The 14,428-nt window shown below is 46.3% G+C and overlaps 2 protein-coding genes across 5 annotated transcripts in view; one reads left to right on the forward strand and one right to left on the reverse strand.

The window, feature by feature from the left end:
• Positions 1-14,428, forward strand: part of LOC129864883 (PHD finger protein 21A-like) — a 458,909-nt gene that overhangs the window by 182,747 nt on the left and 261,734 nt on the right. The gene's annotated exons all lie outside the window — the stretch shown is intronic.
• The window catches only part of LOC129864884 (rho GTPase-activating protein 8-like), an 84,967-nt gene that overhangs the window by 52,318 nt on the left and 18,221 nt on the right, over positions 1-14,428 (reverse strand). The window contains exon 3 of the mRNA XM_055937186.1: positions 3,890-4,033. Coding sequence (XP_055793161.1) covers positions 3,890-4,033 — 144 coding nt within the window. The remainder of the gene's footprint in view (positions 1-3,889; positions 4,034-14,428) is intronic.

Genomic DNA, 14,428 nt, shown 5'->3' on the forward strand with positions numbered 1-14,428 from the left:
GTGTAGCCCACAGCCAGATCAGGACCTGCTAAATGAACTAGTGTAGCCCACAGCCAGATCAGGACCTGCTAAATGAACTAGTGTAGCCCACAGCCAGATCAGGACCTGCTAAATGAACTAGTGTAGCCCACAGCCAGATCAGGACCTGCTTAATGAACTAGTGTAGCCCACAGCCAGATCAGGACCTGCTAAATGAACTAGTGTAGCCCACAGCCAGATCAGGACCTGCTAAATGAACTAGTGTAGCCCACAGCCAGATCAGGACCTGCTTAATGAACTAGTGTAGCCCACAGCCAGATCAGGACCTGCTAAATGAACTAGTGTAGCCCACAGCCAGATCAGGACCTGCTAAATGAACTAGTGTAGCCCACAGCCAGATCAGGACCTGCTAAATGAACTAGTGTAGCCCACAGCCAGATCAGGACCTGCTAAATGAACTAGTGTAGCCCACAGCCAGATCAGGACCTGCTAAATGAACTAGTGTAGCCCACAGCCAGATCAGGACCTGCTAAATGAACTAGTGTAGCCCACAGCCAGATCAGGACCTGCTAAATGAACTAGTGTAGCCCACAGCCAGATCAGGACCTGCTAAATGAACTAGTGTAGCCCACAGCCAGATCAGGACCTGCTAAATGAACTAGTGTAGCCCACAGCCAGATCAGGACCTGCTTAATGAACTAGTGTCGCCCACAGCCACATCAGGACCTGCTAAATGAACTAGTGTAGCCCACAGCCAGATCAGGACCTGCTAAATGAACTAGTGTAGCCCACAGCCAGATCAGGACCTGCTAAATGAACTAGTGTAGCCCACAGCCAGATCAGGACCTGCTAAATGAACTAGTGTAGCCCACAGCCAGATCAGGACCTGCTAAATGAACTAGTGTAGCCCACAGCCAGATCAGGACCTGCTAAATGAACTAGTGTAGCCCACAGCCAGATCAGGACCTGCTAAATGAACTAGTGTAGCCCACAGCCAGATCAGGACCTGCTAAATGAACTAGTGTAGCCCACAGCCAGATCAGGACCTGCTAAATGAACTAGTGTAGCCCACAGCCAGATCAGGACCTGCTAAATGAACTAGTGTAGCCCACAGCCAGATCAGGACCTGCTTAATGAACTAGTGTCGCCCACAGCCACATCAGGACCTGCTAAATGAACTAGTGTAGCCCACAGCCAGATCAGGACCTGCTAAATGAACTAGTGTAGCCCACAGCCAGATCAGGACCTGCTAAATGAACTAGTGTAGCCCACAGCCAGATCAGGACCTGCTAAATGAACTAGTGTCGCCCACAGCCAGATCAGGACCTGCTAAATGAACTAGTGTAGCCCACAGCCAGATCAGGACCTGCTAAATGAACTAGTGTAGCCCACAGCCAGATCAGGACCTGCTTAATGAACTAGTGTAGCCCACAGCCAGATCAGGACCTGTTAAATGAACTAGTGTAGCCCACAGCCAGATCAGGACCTGCTTAATGAACTAGTGTAGCCCACAGCCAGATCAGGACCTGCTAAATGAACTAGTGTAGCCCACAGCCAGATCAGGACCTGCTAAATGAACTAGTGTAGCCCACAGCCAGATCAGGACCTGCTAAATGAACTAGTGTAGCCCACAGCCAGATCAGGACCTGCTAAATGAACTAGTGTAGCCCACAGCCAGATCAGGACCTGCTAAATGAACTAGTGTAGCCCACAGCCAGATCAGGACCTGCTTAATGAACTAGTGTAGCCCACAGCCAGATCAGGACCTGCTAAATGAACTAGTGTAGCCCACAGCCAGATCAGGACCTGCTAAATGAACTAGTGTAGCCCACAGCCAGATCAGGACCTGCTTAATGAACTAGTGTAGCCCACAGCCAGATCAGGACCTGCTAAATGAACTAGTGTAGCCCACAGCCAGATCAGGACCTGCTAAATGAACTAGTGTAGCCCACAGCCAGATCAGGACCTGCTAAATGAACTAGTGTAGCCCACAGCCAGATCAGGACCTGCTAAATGAACTAGTGTAGCCCACAGCCAGATCAGGACCTGCTAAATGAACTAGTGTAGCCCACAGCCAGATCAGGACCTGCTAAATGAACTAGTGTAGCCCACAGCCAGATCAGGACCTGCTAAATGAACTAGTGTAGCCCACAGCCAGATCAGGACCTGCTAAATGAACTAGTGTAGCCCACAGCCAGATCAGGACCTGCTAAATGAACTAGTGTAGCCCACAGCCAGATCAGGACCTGCTTAATGAACTAGTGTCGCCCACAGCCACATCAGGACCTGCTAAATGAACTAGTGTAGCCCACAGCCAGATCAGGACCTGCTAAATGAACTAGTGTAGCCCACAGCCAGATCAGGACCTGCTAAATGAACTAGTGTAGCCCACAGCCACATCAGGACCTGCTTAATGAACTAGTGTAGCCCACAGCCAGATCAGGACCTGCTAAATGAACTAGTGTAGCCCACAGCCAGATCAGGACCTGCTAAATGAACTAGTGTAGCCCACAGCCAGATCAGGACCTGCTAAATGAACTAGTGTAGCCCACAGCCAGATCAGGACCTGCTAAATGAACTAGTGTAGCCCACAGCCAGATCAGGACCTGCTTAATGAACTAGTGTCGCCCACAGCCACATCAGGACCTGCTAAATGAACTAGTGTAGCCCACAGCCAGATCAGGACCTGCTAAATAAACTAGTGTAGCCCACAGCCAGATCAGGACCTGCTAAATGAACTAGTGTAGCCCACAGCCAGATCAGGACCTGCTTAATGAACTAGTGTCGCCCACAGCCACATCAGGACCTGCTAAATGAACTAGTGTAGCCCACAGCCAGATCAGGACCTGCTAAATGAACTAGTGTAGCCCACAGCCACATCAGGACCTGCTTAATGAACTAGTGTAGCCCACAGCCAGATCAGGACCTGCTAAATGAACTAGTGTAGCCCACAGCCAGATCAGGACCTGCTAAATGAACTAGTGTAGCCCACAGCTAGATCAGGACCTGCTAAATGAACTAGTGTAGCCCACAGCCAGATCAGGACCTGCTTAATGAACTAGTGTAGCCCACAGCCACATGGCACAGCCAGATCAGGACCTGCTAAATGAACTAGTGTAGCCCACAGCCAGATCAGGACCTGCTTAATGAACTAGTGTAGCCCACAGCCACATGGCACAGCCAGATCAGGACCTGCTAAATGAACTAGTGTAGCCCACAGCCAGATCAGGACCTGCTAAATGAACTAGTGTAGCCCACAGCCAGATCAGGACCTGCTAAATGAACTAGTGTAGCCCACAGCCAGATCAGGACCTGCTAAATGAACTAGTGTAGCCCACAGCCAGATCAGGACCTGCTAAATGAACTAGTGTAGCCCACAGCCAGATCAGGACCTGCTAAATGAACTAGTGTAGCCCACAGCCAGATCAGGACCTGCTTAATGAACTAGTGTAGCCCACAGCCAGATCAGGACCTGCTAAATGAACTAGTGTAGCCCACAGCCAGATCAGGACCTGCTAAATGAACTAGTGTAGCCCACAGCCAGATCAGGACCTGCTAAATGAACTAGTGTAGCCCACAGCCAGATCAGGACCTGCTAAATGAACTAGTGTAGCCCACAGCCAGATCAGGACCTGCTTAATGAACTAGTGTAGCCCACAGCCAGATCAGGACCTGCTAAATGAACTAGTGTAGCCCACAGCCAGATCAGGACCTGCTAAATGAACTAGTGTAGCCCACAGCCAGATCAGGACCTGCTAAATGAACTAGTGTAGCCCACAGCCAGATCAGGACCTGCTAAATGAACTAGTGTCGCCCACAGCCAGATCAGGACCTGCTAAATGAACTAGTGTAGCCCACAGACAGAGGGCACAGCCCTAGGTGGTGGGGGGGGGCAGGTCTAATAACTCACCTGTGACCTGTAGGATCCCGTGTCGAGCCACATCGTAGTAGGGGTGAGAGGTGTCCTGGCTGAAGCTGGCTCTACGCGGGGCTGGAGGGCGATCCGGACGGTACCCATGACAACCCTGTTCCTCATCTTCCTCCTTCTGCAGCTCTGAGGAGACAAATAGAGGGTCGCATTGTTACAGCAAAACGGGCCATGTTGCAGTTCCAGTGTTAGGCCCACTCTGTAGACTCTGTGGTTGATGGGATCCTCGGGACGTCCCTAAGTGGGCAGGGCTCTATAAAATCTGTCATGTGGAGAATGCGGACGGGGTCAAACGGAAATCGATTGAACTTAGTAGGGAATCAACTAAATGTATTGAAAAGGTAATGGATTGTATAGGGCAATGGGTTAGGATTTAGGATACGGACATCCCAAGGATCCCGGATAGCACTAAACGTTAATTAAACAACCACGTTGAACCAACAAGTAGACAGTAAATGTTAGTGTTGCTCTGTAGCACACTGAGGAGGTTGATGACAATGTTATGTTGCTCTGTTATTATTACTGACTAGGTCATAACATCACTACAACGACACATAACTAGTCCTGTACAGACTACTGACTAGGTTATGACATCACTACAACAACACATAACTAGTCCTGTACAGACTACTGACTAGGTTATGACATCACTACAACGACACATAACTAGTCCTGTACAGACTACTGACTAGGTTATGACATCACTACAACGACACATAACTAGTCCTGTACAGACTACTGACTAGGTTATGACATCACTACAACGACACATAACTAGTCCTGTACAGACTACTGACTAGGTTATGACATCACTACAACGACACATAACTAGTCCTGTACAGACTACTGACTAGGTTATGACATCACTACAACGACACATAACTAGTCCTGTACAGACTACTGACTAGGTTATGACATCACTACAACGACACATAACTAGTCCTGTACAGACTACTGACTAGGTTATGACATCACTACAAGACACATAACTAGTCCTGTACAGACTACTGACTAGGTTATGACATCACTACAACAACACATAACTAGTCCTGTACAGACTACTGACTAGGTTATGACATCACTACAATGACACATAACTAGTCCTGTACAGACTACTGACTAGGTTATGACATCACTACAACGACACATAACTAGTCCTGTACAGACTACTGACTAGGTTATGACATCACTACAACGACACATAACTAGTCCTGTAACAGACTACTGACTAGGTTATGACATCACTACAATGACACATAACTAGTCCTGTAACAGACTACTGACTAGGTTATGACATCACTACAACGACACATAACTAGTCCTGTACAGACTACTGACTAGGTTATGACATCACTACAACGACACATAACTAGTCCTGTACAGACTACTGACTAGGTTATGACATCACTACAACGACACATAACTAGTCCTGTACAGACTACTGACTAGGTTATGACATCACTACAACGACACATAACTAGTCCTGTACAGACTACTGACTAGGTTATGACATCACTACAACAACATATAACTAGTCCTGTACAGACTACTGACTAGGTTATGACATCACTACAACGACACATAACTAGTCCTGTAACAGACTACTGACTAGGTCATAACGTCACTACAACGACACATAACTAGTCCTGTACAGACTAGGTTATGACATCACTACAACAACACATAACTAGTCCTGTAACAGACTACTGACTAGGTTATCACTACAACGACACATAACTAGTCCTGTACAGACTAGGTTATGACATCACTACAACAACACATAACTAGTCCTGTAACAGACTACTGACTAGGTTATGACATCACTACAACAACACATAACTAGTCCTGTAACAGACTACTGACTAGGTTATGACATCACTACAATGACACATAACTAGTCCTGTACAGACTACTGACTAGGTTATGACATCACTACAACGACACATAACTAGTCCTGTAACAGACTACTGACTAGGTTATGACATCACTACAAAGACACATAACTAGTCCTGTAACAGACTACTACTACTGACTAGGTTATGACATCACTACAACGACACATAACTAGTCCTGTACAGACTACTGACTAGGTTATGACATCACTACAACGACACATAACTAGTCCTGTACAGACTACTGACTAGGTTATGACATCACTACAACGACACATAACTAGTCCTGTACAGACTACTGACTAGGTTATGACATCACTACAACAACATATAACTAGTCCTGTACAGACTACTGACTAGGTTATGACATCACTACAACGACACATAACTAGTCCTGTAACAGACTACTGACTAGGTCATAACGTCACTACAACGACACATAACTAGTCCTGTACAGACTAGGTTATGACATCACTACAACAACACATAACTAGTCCTGTAACAGACTACTGACTAGGTTATCACTACAACGACACATAACTAGTCCTGTACAGACTAGGTTATGACATCACTACAACAACACATAACTAGTCCTGTACAGACTACTGACTAGGTCATAACGTCACTACAATGACACAACTAGTCCTGTACATACTACTGACTAGGTTATGACATCACTACAACGACACATAACTAGTCCTGTACAGACTACTACTACTGACTAGGTTATGACATCACTTCAATGACACATAACTAGTCCTGTAAAGACTACTGACTAGGTTATGATATCACTACAACGACACATAACTAGTCCTGTACATACTACTGACTAGGTTATGGCATCACTACAACGACACATAACTAGTCCTGTACAGACTACTGACTAGGTTATGACATCACTACAACAACACATAACTACTCCTGTAACAGACTACTGACTAGGTTATGACATCACTACAAAGACACATAACTAGTCCTGTACAGACTACTACTACTGACTAGGTTATGACATCACTTCAAATAGCTAGTCCTGAACAGACTACTGACTAGGTTATGACATCACTACAACGACACATAACTAGTCCTGTAACAGACTACTGACTAGGTCATAACGTCACTACAACGACACATAACTAGTCCTGAACAGACTAGGTTATGACATCACTACAACGACACATAACTAGTCCTGTACAGACTACTGACTAGGTTATGACCTCACTACAACGACACATAACTAGTCCTGTACAGACTACTGACTAGGTCATAACGTCACTACAACGACACATAACTAGTCCTGTACAGACTACTGACTAGGTCATAACGTCACTACAACGACACATAACTAGTCCTGTACAGACTAGGTTATGACATCACTACAACAACACATAACTAGTCCTGTAACAGACTACTGACTAGGTTATCACTACAACGACACAACTAGTCCTGTACAGACTACTGACTAGGTTATGACATCACTACAACGACACATAACTAGTCCTGTAGAGACTACTGACTAGGTTATGACGTCACTACAACGACACATAACTAGTCCTGTAACAGACTACTGACTAGGTTATGACATCACTACAACGACACATAACTAGTCCTGTACAGACTACTGACTAGGTCATAACGTCACTACAATGACACATAACTAGTCCTGTACATACTACTGACTAGGTTATGACATCACTACAACGACACATAACTAGTCCTGTACAGACTACTACTACTGACTAGGTTATGACATCACTTCAATGACACATAACTAGTCCTGTACAGACTACTGACTAGGTTATGACATCACTACAACGACACATAACTAGTCCTGAACAGACTACTGACTAGGTCATAACATCACTACAATGACACATAACTAGTCCTGTACAGACTACTACTACTGACTAGGTTATGACATCACTACAAATAGCTAGTCCTGTACAGACTACTACTACTGACTAGGTTATGACATCACTACAACGACACATAACTAGTCCTGTAACAGACTACTACTACTGACTAGGTTATGGCATCACTACAATGACACATAACAAGTCCTGTACAGACTACTGACTAGGTTATGACATCACTACAACGACACATAGCTAGTCCTGAACAGACTACTACTACTGACTAGGTTATGACATCACTATAATGACAAATAACTAGTCCAGTAACAGACTACTACTACTACTACTACTACTGACTAGGTTATGACATCACTACAATGACAAATAACTAGTCCAGTAACAGACTACTACTACTACTACTACTACTACTACTGACTAGGTTATGACATCACTACAATGACAAATAACTAGTCCAGTAACAGACTACTACTACTACTGACTAGGTTATGACATCACTACAATGACACATAACTAGTCCTGTACAGACTACTACTACTGACTAGGTTATGACATCACTACAATGACACATAACTAGTCCTGTACAAACTACTACTACTGACTAGGTTATGACATCACTACAATGTCAAATAACTAGTCCTGTAACAGACTACTACTACTACTACTACTGACTAGGTTATGACATCACTACAATGACAAATAACTAGTCCAGTAACAGACTACTACTACTACTACTACTACTGACTAGGTTATGACATCACTACAATGACAAATAACTAGTCCAGTAACAGACTACTACTACTACTACTGACTAGGTTATGACATCACTACAATGACACATAACTAGTCCAGTAACAGAGTACTACTACTACTACTACTACTACTACTACTACTGACTAGGTTATGACATCACTACAATGACACATAACTAGTCCAGTAACAGACTACTACTACTACTACTGACTAGGTTATGACATCACTACAATGACACATAACTAGTCCAGTAACAGAGTACTACTACTACTACTACTACTACTACTACTACTGACTAGGTTATGACATCACTACAATGACACATAACTAGTCCAGTAAGACTACAACTACTACTACTACTGACTAGGTTATGACATCACTACAATGACACATAACTAGTCCAGCAACAGACTACTACTACTGACTTGGTTAAGGGCCCATTCCTTTCTAAACATTTTGATTAATGAGAATAATTTAACATCCATATAAATCTCTCCTCTTTAAATTCCCATCCATTTCCTGGGTCGTGTTGGGTCTTCCTGTCCGTTGCTGTTTCCGCCCCAAAAACTGATAATCCACAGAAAACAAAACGGATAAAAAAAAGTTCCAAAAACCAGGGACTGGAAACGGTGTCCTAATCTAGATCAGTGTTTACCCTGCTCTGCCCAGCGGTCCAGAGGGAAGGAAACCAGAAATACTGACCGTGTCCCAAATGGAACCCTATTCCCTATAGAGAAGGCGACTTATGAGCAGAGCCCTAAGGGCCCTTGTCAAGTGTAGTGCACTACATTAGGGAGCCAGTTGGGAGGAACACCAGACATAATGGAGAAACCAAAGCGACCCAGAGGACTGTTTATTCTGGGGGACAATGAGACCTTTTACCCTTCTAGTTTCTACTGCCTCTCTCATACTGTCTACTGGGATAGTTCCAACAACAATACAGGTCTCAACTAATGGACTAACTGTGGAATGGGAAGACACTACTGCTCAGTCTAACTAATGGACTAACTGTGGAATGGGGAAGACACTACTGCTCAGTCACACTAATGGACTAACTGTGGAATGGGGAAGACACTACTGCTCAGTCAAACTAATGGACTAACTGTGGAATGGGGACACTACTGCTCAGTCTAATGGACTAACTGTGGAATGGGAGGACACTACTGCTCAGTCAAACTAATGGACTAACTGTGGAATGGGAAGACACTACTACTCAGTCTAACTAATGGACTAACTGTGGAATGGGGAAGACACTACTGCTCAGTCAAACTAATGGACTAACTGTGGAATGGGGACACTACTGCTCAGTCAAACTAATGGACTAACTGTGGAATGGGGACTACTGCTCAGTCAAACTAATGGACTAACTGTGGAATGGGGACACTACTGCTCAGTCTAACTAATGGACTAACTGTGGAATGGGAAGAGACTAATGCTCAGTCAAACTAATGGACTAACTGTGGAATGGGGACACTACTGCTCAGTCTAACTAATGGACTAACTGTGGAATGGGAAGACACTACTGCTCAGTCACACTAATGGACTAACTGTGGAATGGGGACTACTGCTCAGTCAAACTAATGGACTAACTGTGGAATGGGGACACTACTGCTCAGTCACACTAATGGACTAACTGTGGAATGGGGACACTATTGCTCAGTCAAACTAATGGACTAACTGTGGAATGGGAAGACACTACTGCTCAGTCAAACTAATGGACTAACTGTGGAATGGGGACACTACTGCTCAGTCACACTAATGGACTAACTGTGGAATGGGGACACTACTGCTCAGTCAAACTAATGGACTAACTGTGGAATGGGAAGACACTACTGCTCAGTCAAACTAATGGACTAACTGTGGAATGGGGACACTACTGCTCAGTCACACTAATGGACTAACTGTGGAATGGGAAGACACTACTGCTCAGTCAAACTAATGGACTAACTGTGGAATGGGGACACTACCGCTCAGTCAAACTAATGGACTAACTGTGGAATGGGATGAGACTACTGCTCAGTCAAACTAATGGACTAACTGTGGAATGGGGACACTACCGCTCAGTCAAACTAATGGACTAACTGTGGAATGGGGACACTACCGCTCAGTCAAACTAATGGACTAACTGTGGAATGGGGACACTACCGCTCAGTCAAACTAATGGACTAACTGTGGAATGGGGACACTACTGCTCAGTCAAACTAATGGACTAACTGTGGAATGGGGACACTACTGCTCAGTCAAACTAATGGACTAACTGTGGAATGGGGACACTACTGCTCAGTCAAACTAATGGACTAACTGTGGAATGGGAAGACACTACTGCTCAGTCAAACTAATGGACTAACTGTGGAATGGGGACACTACTGCTCTGTCAAGCTAATGGACTAACTGTGGAATGGGAAGACACTACTGCTCAGTCAAACTAATGGACTAACTGTGGAATGGGGAAGACACTACTGCTCAGTCAAACTAATGGACTAACTGTGGAATGGGGACACTACTGCTCAGTCAAACTAATGGACTAACTGTGGAATGGGGACACTACTGCTCAGTCTAACTAATGGACTAACTGTGGAATGGGAAGACACTACTGCTCAGTCAAACTAATGGACTAACTGTGGAATGGGAAGACACTACTGCTCAGTCAAACTAATGGACTAACTGTGGAATGGGAAGACACTACTGCTCAGTCAAACTAATGGACTAACTGTGGAATGGGGACACTACTGCTCAGTCTAACTAATGGACTAACTGTGGAATGGGGACACTACTGCTCAGTCTAACTAATGGACTAACTGTGGAATGGGGACACTACCGCTCAGTCAAACTAATGGACTAACTGTGGAATGGGAGGAGACTACTGCTCAGTCACACTAATGGACTAACTGTGGAATGGGAAGACACTACTGCTCAGTCTAACTAATGGACTAACTGTGGAATGGGGACACTACAGCTCAATCAAACTAATGGACTAACTGTGGAATGGGATGAGACTACTGCTCAGTCAAACTAATGGACTAACTGTGGAATGGGGACTACTGCTCAGTCAAACTAATGGACTAACTGTGGAATGGGGACACTACTGCTCAGTCAAACTAATGGACTAACTGTGGAATGGGGACAATACTGCTCAGTCAAACTAATGGACTAACTGTGGAATGGGGAAGACACTACTGCTCAGTCAAACTGATGGACTAACTGTGGAATGGGGACACTACTGCTCAGTCAAACTAATGGACTAGGACCGGGAGACCCATGGGGCGGCGCACAATTGGCCCAGCGTCGTCCGGGTTAGGGAGGGCTTGGCCGGCAGGATATCCCGGTCTCATTGCGCACTAGCGACTCCTGTGGCGGGCCGGGCGCTGTGCACTCTGACCGGGTCCTCCGACACGTTGGTGCGGCTGGCTTCCGGGTTGGATGGGCGCTGTGTCAAGAAGCAGTGCTGCTTGGTTGGGTTGTTTCTCGGAGGACGCATGGCGCACGCCTCTCCCGAGTCCGTACGGGAGTTGCAGAGATGAGACAAGACTGTAACTACTACCAATTGGATACCACGAAATTGGGTAGAAAAAAGGGGTACAAAATAAAATAATAAAATAAAACTAATGGTGTAACTGTGGAATGGGAAGGATATTGTTTCGATCCTCCTTCCAGGAAAAAACATTGGAACAGTCAGCTGTGGTCAAAGAAACATAAAGACCTGTTGATATTCTAGGTACTTTCCAGCTGCCTGGTTTTCCTTGAAGTGGTGTGACGGAATGTTGAGCAGCTAACACTTGGCCAGATGACCTCCCAGTCCTTGTCTTGGCAGAGAGGAGGAAGAAGGGAGAGAGGAGGAAGAAGGGAGAGAGGAGGAAGAAGGGAGAGAGGAGGAAGAAGGGAGAGAGGAGGAAGAAGGGAGAGAGGAGGAAGAAGGGAGAGAGGAGGAAGAAGGGAGAGCAGATGACCTCCCAGTCCTTGGCTTGGCAGAGAGGAGGAAGAAGGGAGAGAGGAGGAAGAAGGCAGAGAGGAGGAAGAAGGGAGAGCAGATGACCTCCCAGTCCTTGTCTTGGCAGAGAGGAGGAAGAAGGGAGAGAGGAGGAAGAAGGGAGAGAGGAGGAAGAAGGGAGAGAGGAGGAAGAAGGGAGAGCAGATGACCTCCCAGTCCTTGTCTTGGCAGAGAGGAGGAAGAAGGGAGAGAGGAGGAAGAAGGGAGAGAGGAGGAAGAAGGGAGAGAGGAGGAAGAAGGGAGAGAGGAGGAAGAAGGGAGAGAGGAGGAAGAAGGGAGAGAGGAGGAAGAAGGGAGAGAGGAGCTGCCACTAAGACTGACAGAGCAGAGGGAATGTGAGCCCTGCCCAGACTTGTTAATTACCACCAGCTTCCCCCCTCCTCTCCCTCCTCCTCTCCCTCCTCCTCTCCCTCCTCCTCTCCAAGCCCCTCCTCTCCAAGCCCCTCCTCCTCTCCCTCCTCCTCTCCCTCCTCTTCTCCTCTCCCTCCTCCTCTCCCTCCTCCTCTCCCTCCTCCTCCCCCTCCTCCTCTCCAAGCCCCTCCTCTCCAAGCCCCTCCTCTCCAAGCCCCTCCTCTCCAAGCCCCTCCTCTCCAAGCCCCTCCTCTCCAAGCCCCTCTTCTCCAAGCCCCTCCTCCTCTCCCTCCTCCTCTCCCTCCTCCTCTCCAAGCCCCTCCTCCTCTCCAAGCCCCTCCTCCTCTCCAAGCCCCTCCTCCTCTCCAAGCCCCTCCAGATACAATTATGAGCTGGGCCTCTTATCAGCAAAATGACCCCGTCCTCCTCCTTCATATCCCTCTCCTCCTCCTTCTTGTAAAATTGCCCGTTCTAAAAACAGCTTTGTGTGGTGCCGAATGGGTAATCTAACATGTGGTTGGGAGGAAACTAAGCCTGTTTGTGTTTGGGTCACCTGACTGAATCATATCCTCTGTTCTGAGACCAGTCAGTAAGTCTGACTCACAGAGGAGAGGGCTACATGGTCAATGACAGCCTGAGTGTTTGTGGGCCGTGTCATGGTGAGAGAATGGTCCCTCTTCAGTTAGATCTAGGGTATTGATCATTTCCGCCTTCTAATAACCATGATACTGTAGGAGCTAGACTAGAGAGATCATCTACCTGTAACACCACTGACCCAGTACGCTTTAGAGAGAACATCTACCACCACTGACCCAGTACGCTTTAGAGAGAACATCTACCACCACTGACCCAGTACGCTTTAGAGAGAACATCTACCACCACTGACCCAGTACGCTTTAGAGAGAACATCTACCACCACTGACCCAGTACGCTTTAGAGAGAACATCTACCACCCCTGACCCAGTACGCTTTAGAGAGAACATCTACCACCACTGACCCAGTACGCTTTAGAGAGAACATCTACCTGTAACACCACTGACCCAGTACGCTTTAGAGAGAACATCTACCACCACTGACCCAGTACGCTTTAGAGAGAACATCTAACACCACTGACCCAGTACGCTTTAGAGAGAACATCTACCACCACTGACCCAGTACGCTTTAGAGAGAACATCTACCACCACTGACCCAGTACGCTTTAGAGAGAACATCTACCTGTAACACCACTGACCCAGTACGCTTTAGAGAGAACATCTACCTGTAACACCACTGACCCAGTACGCTTTAGAGAGAACATCTACCACCACTGACCCAGTACGCTTTAGAGAGAACATCTACCACCACTGACCCAGTACGCTTTAGAGAGAACATCTACCACCACTGACCCAGTACGCTTTAGAGAGAACATCTACCTGTAACACCACTGACCCAGTACGCTTTAGAGAGAACATCTACCTGTAACACCACTGACCCAGTACGCTTTAGAGAGAACATCTACCACCACTGACCCAGTACGCATTAGAGGGAACATCTAACACCACTGACCCAGTACGCTTTAGAGAGAACATCTACCTGTAACACCACTGACCCAGTACGCTTTAGAGAGAACATCTATCACCACTGACCCAGTACGCTTTAGAGAGAACATCTACCACCACTGACCCAGTAC

Source organism: Salvelinus fontinalis, chromosome 11 (assembly GCF_029448725.1).
Source record: "Salvelinus fontinalis isolate EN_2023a chromosome 11, ASM2944872v1, whole genome shotgun sequence".
Taxonomy (NCBI): Eukaryota; Metazoa; Chordata; class Actinopteri; order Salmoniformes; family Salmonidae; genus Salvelinus; species Salvelinus fontinalis.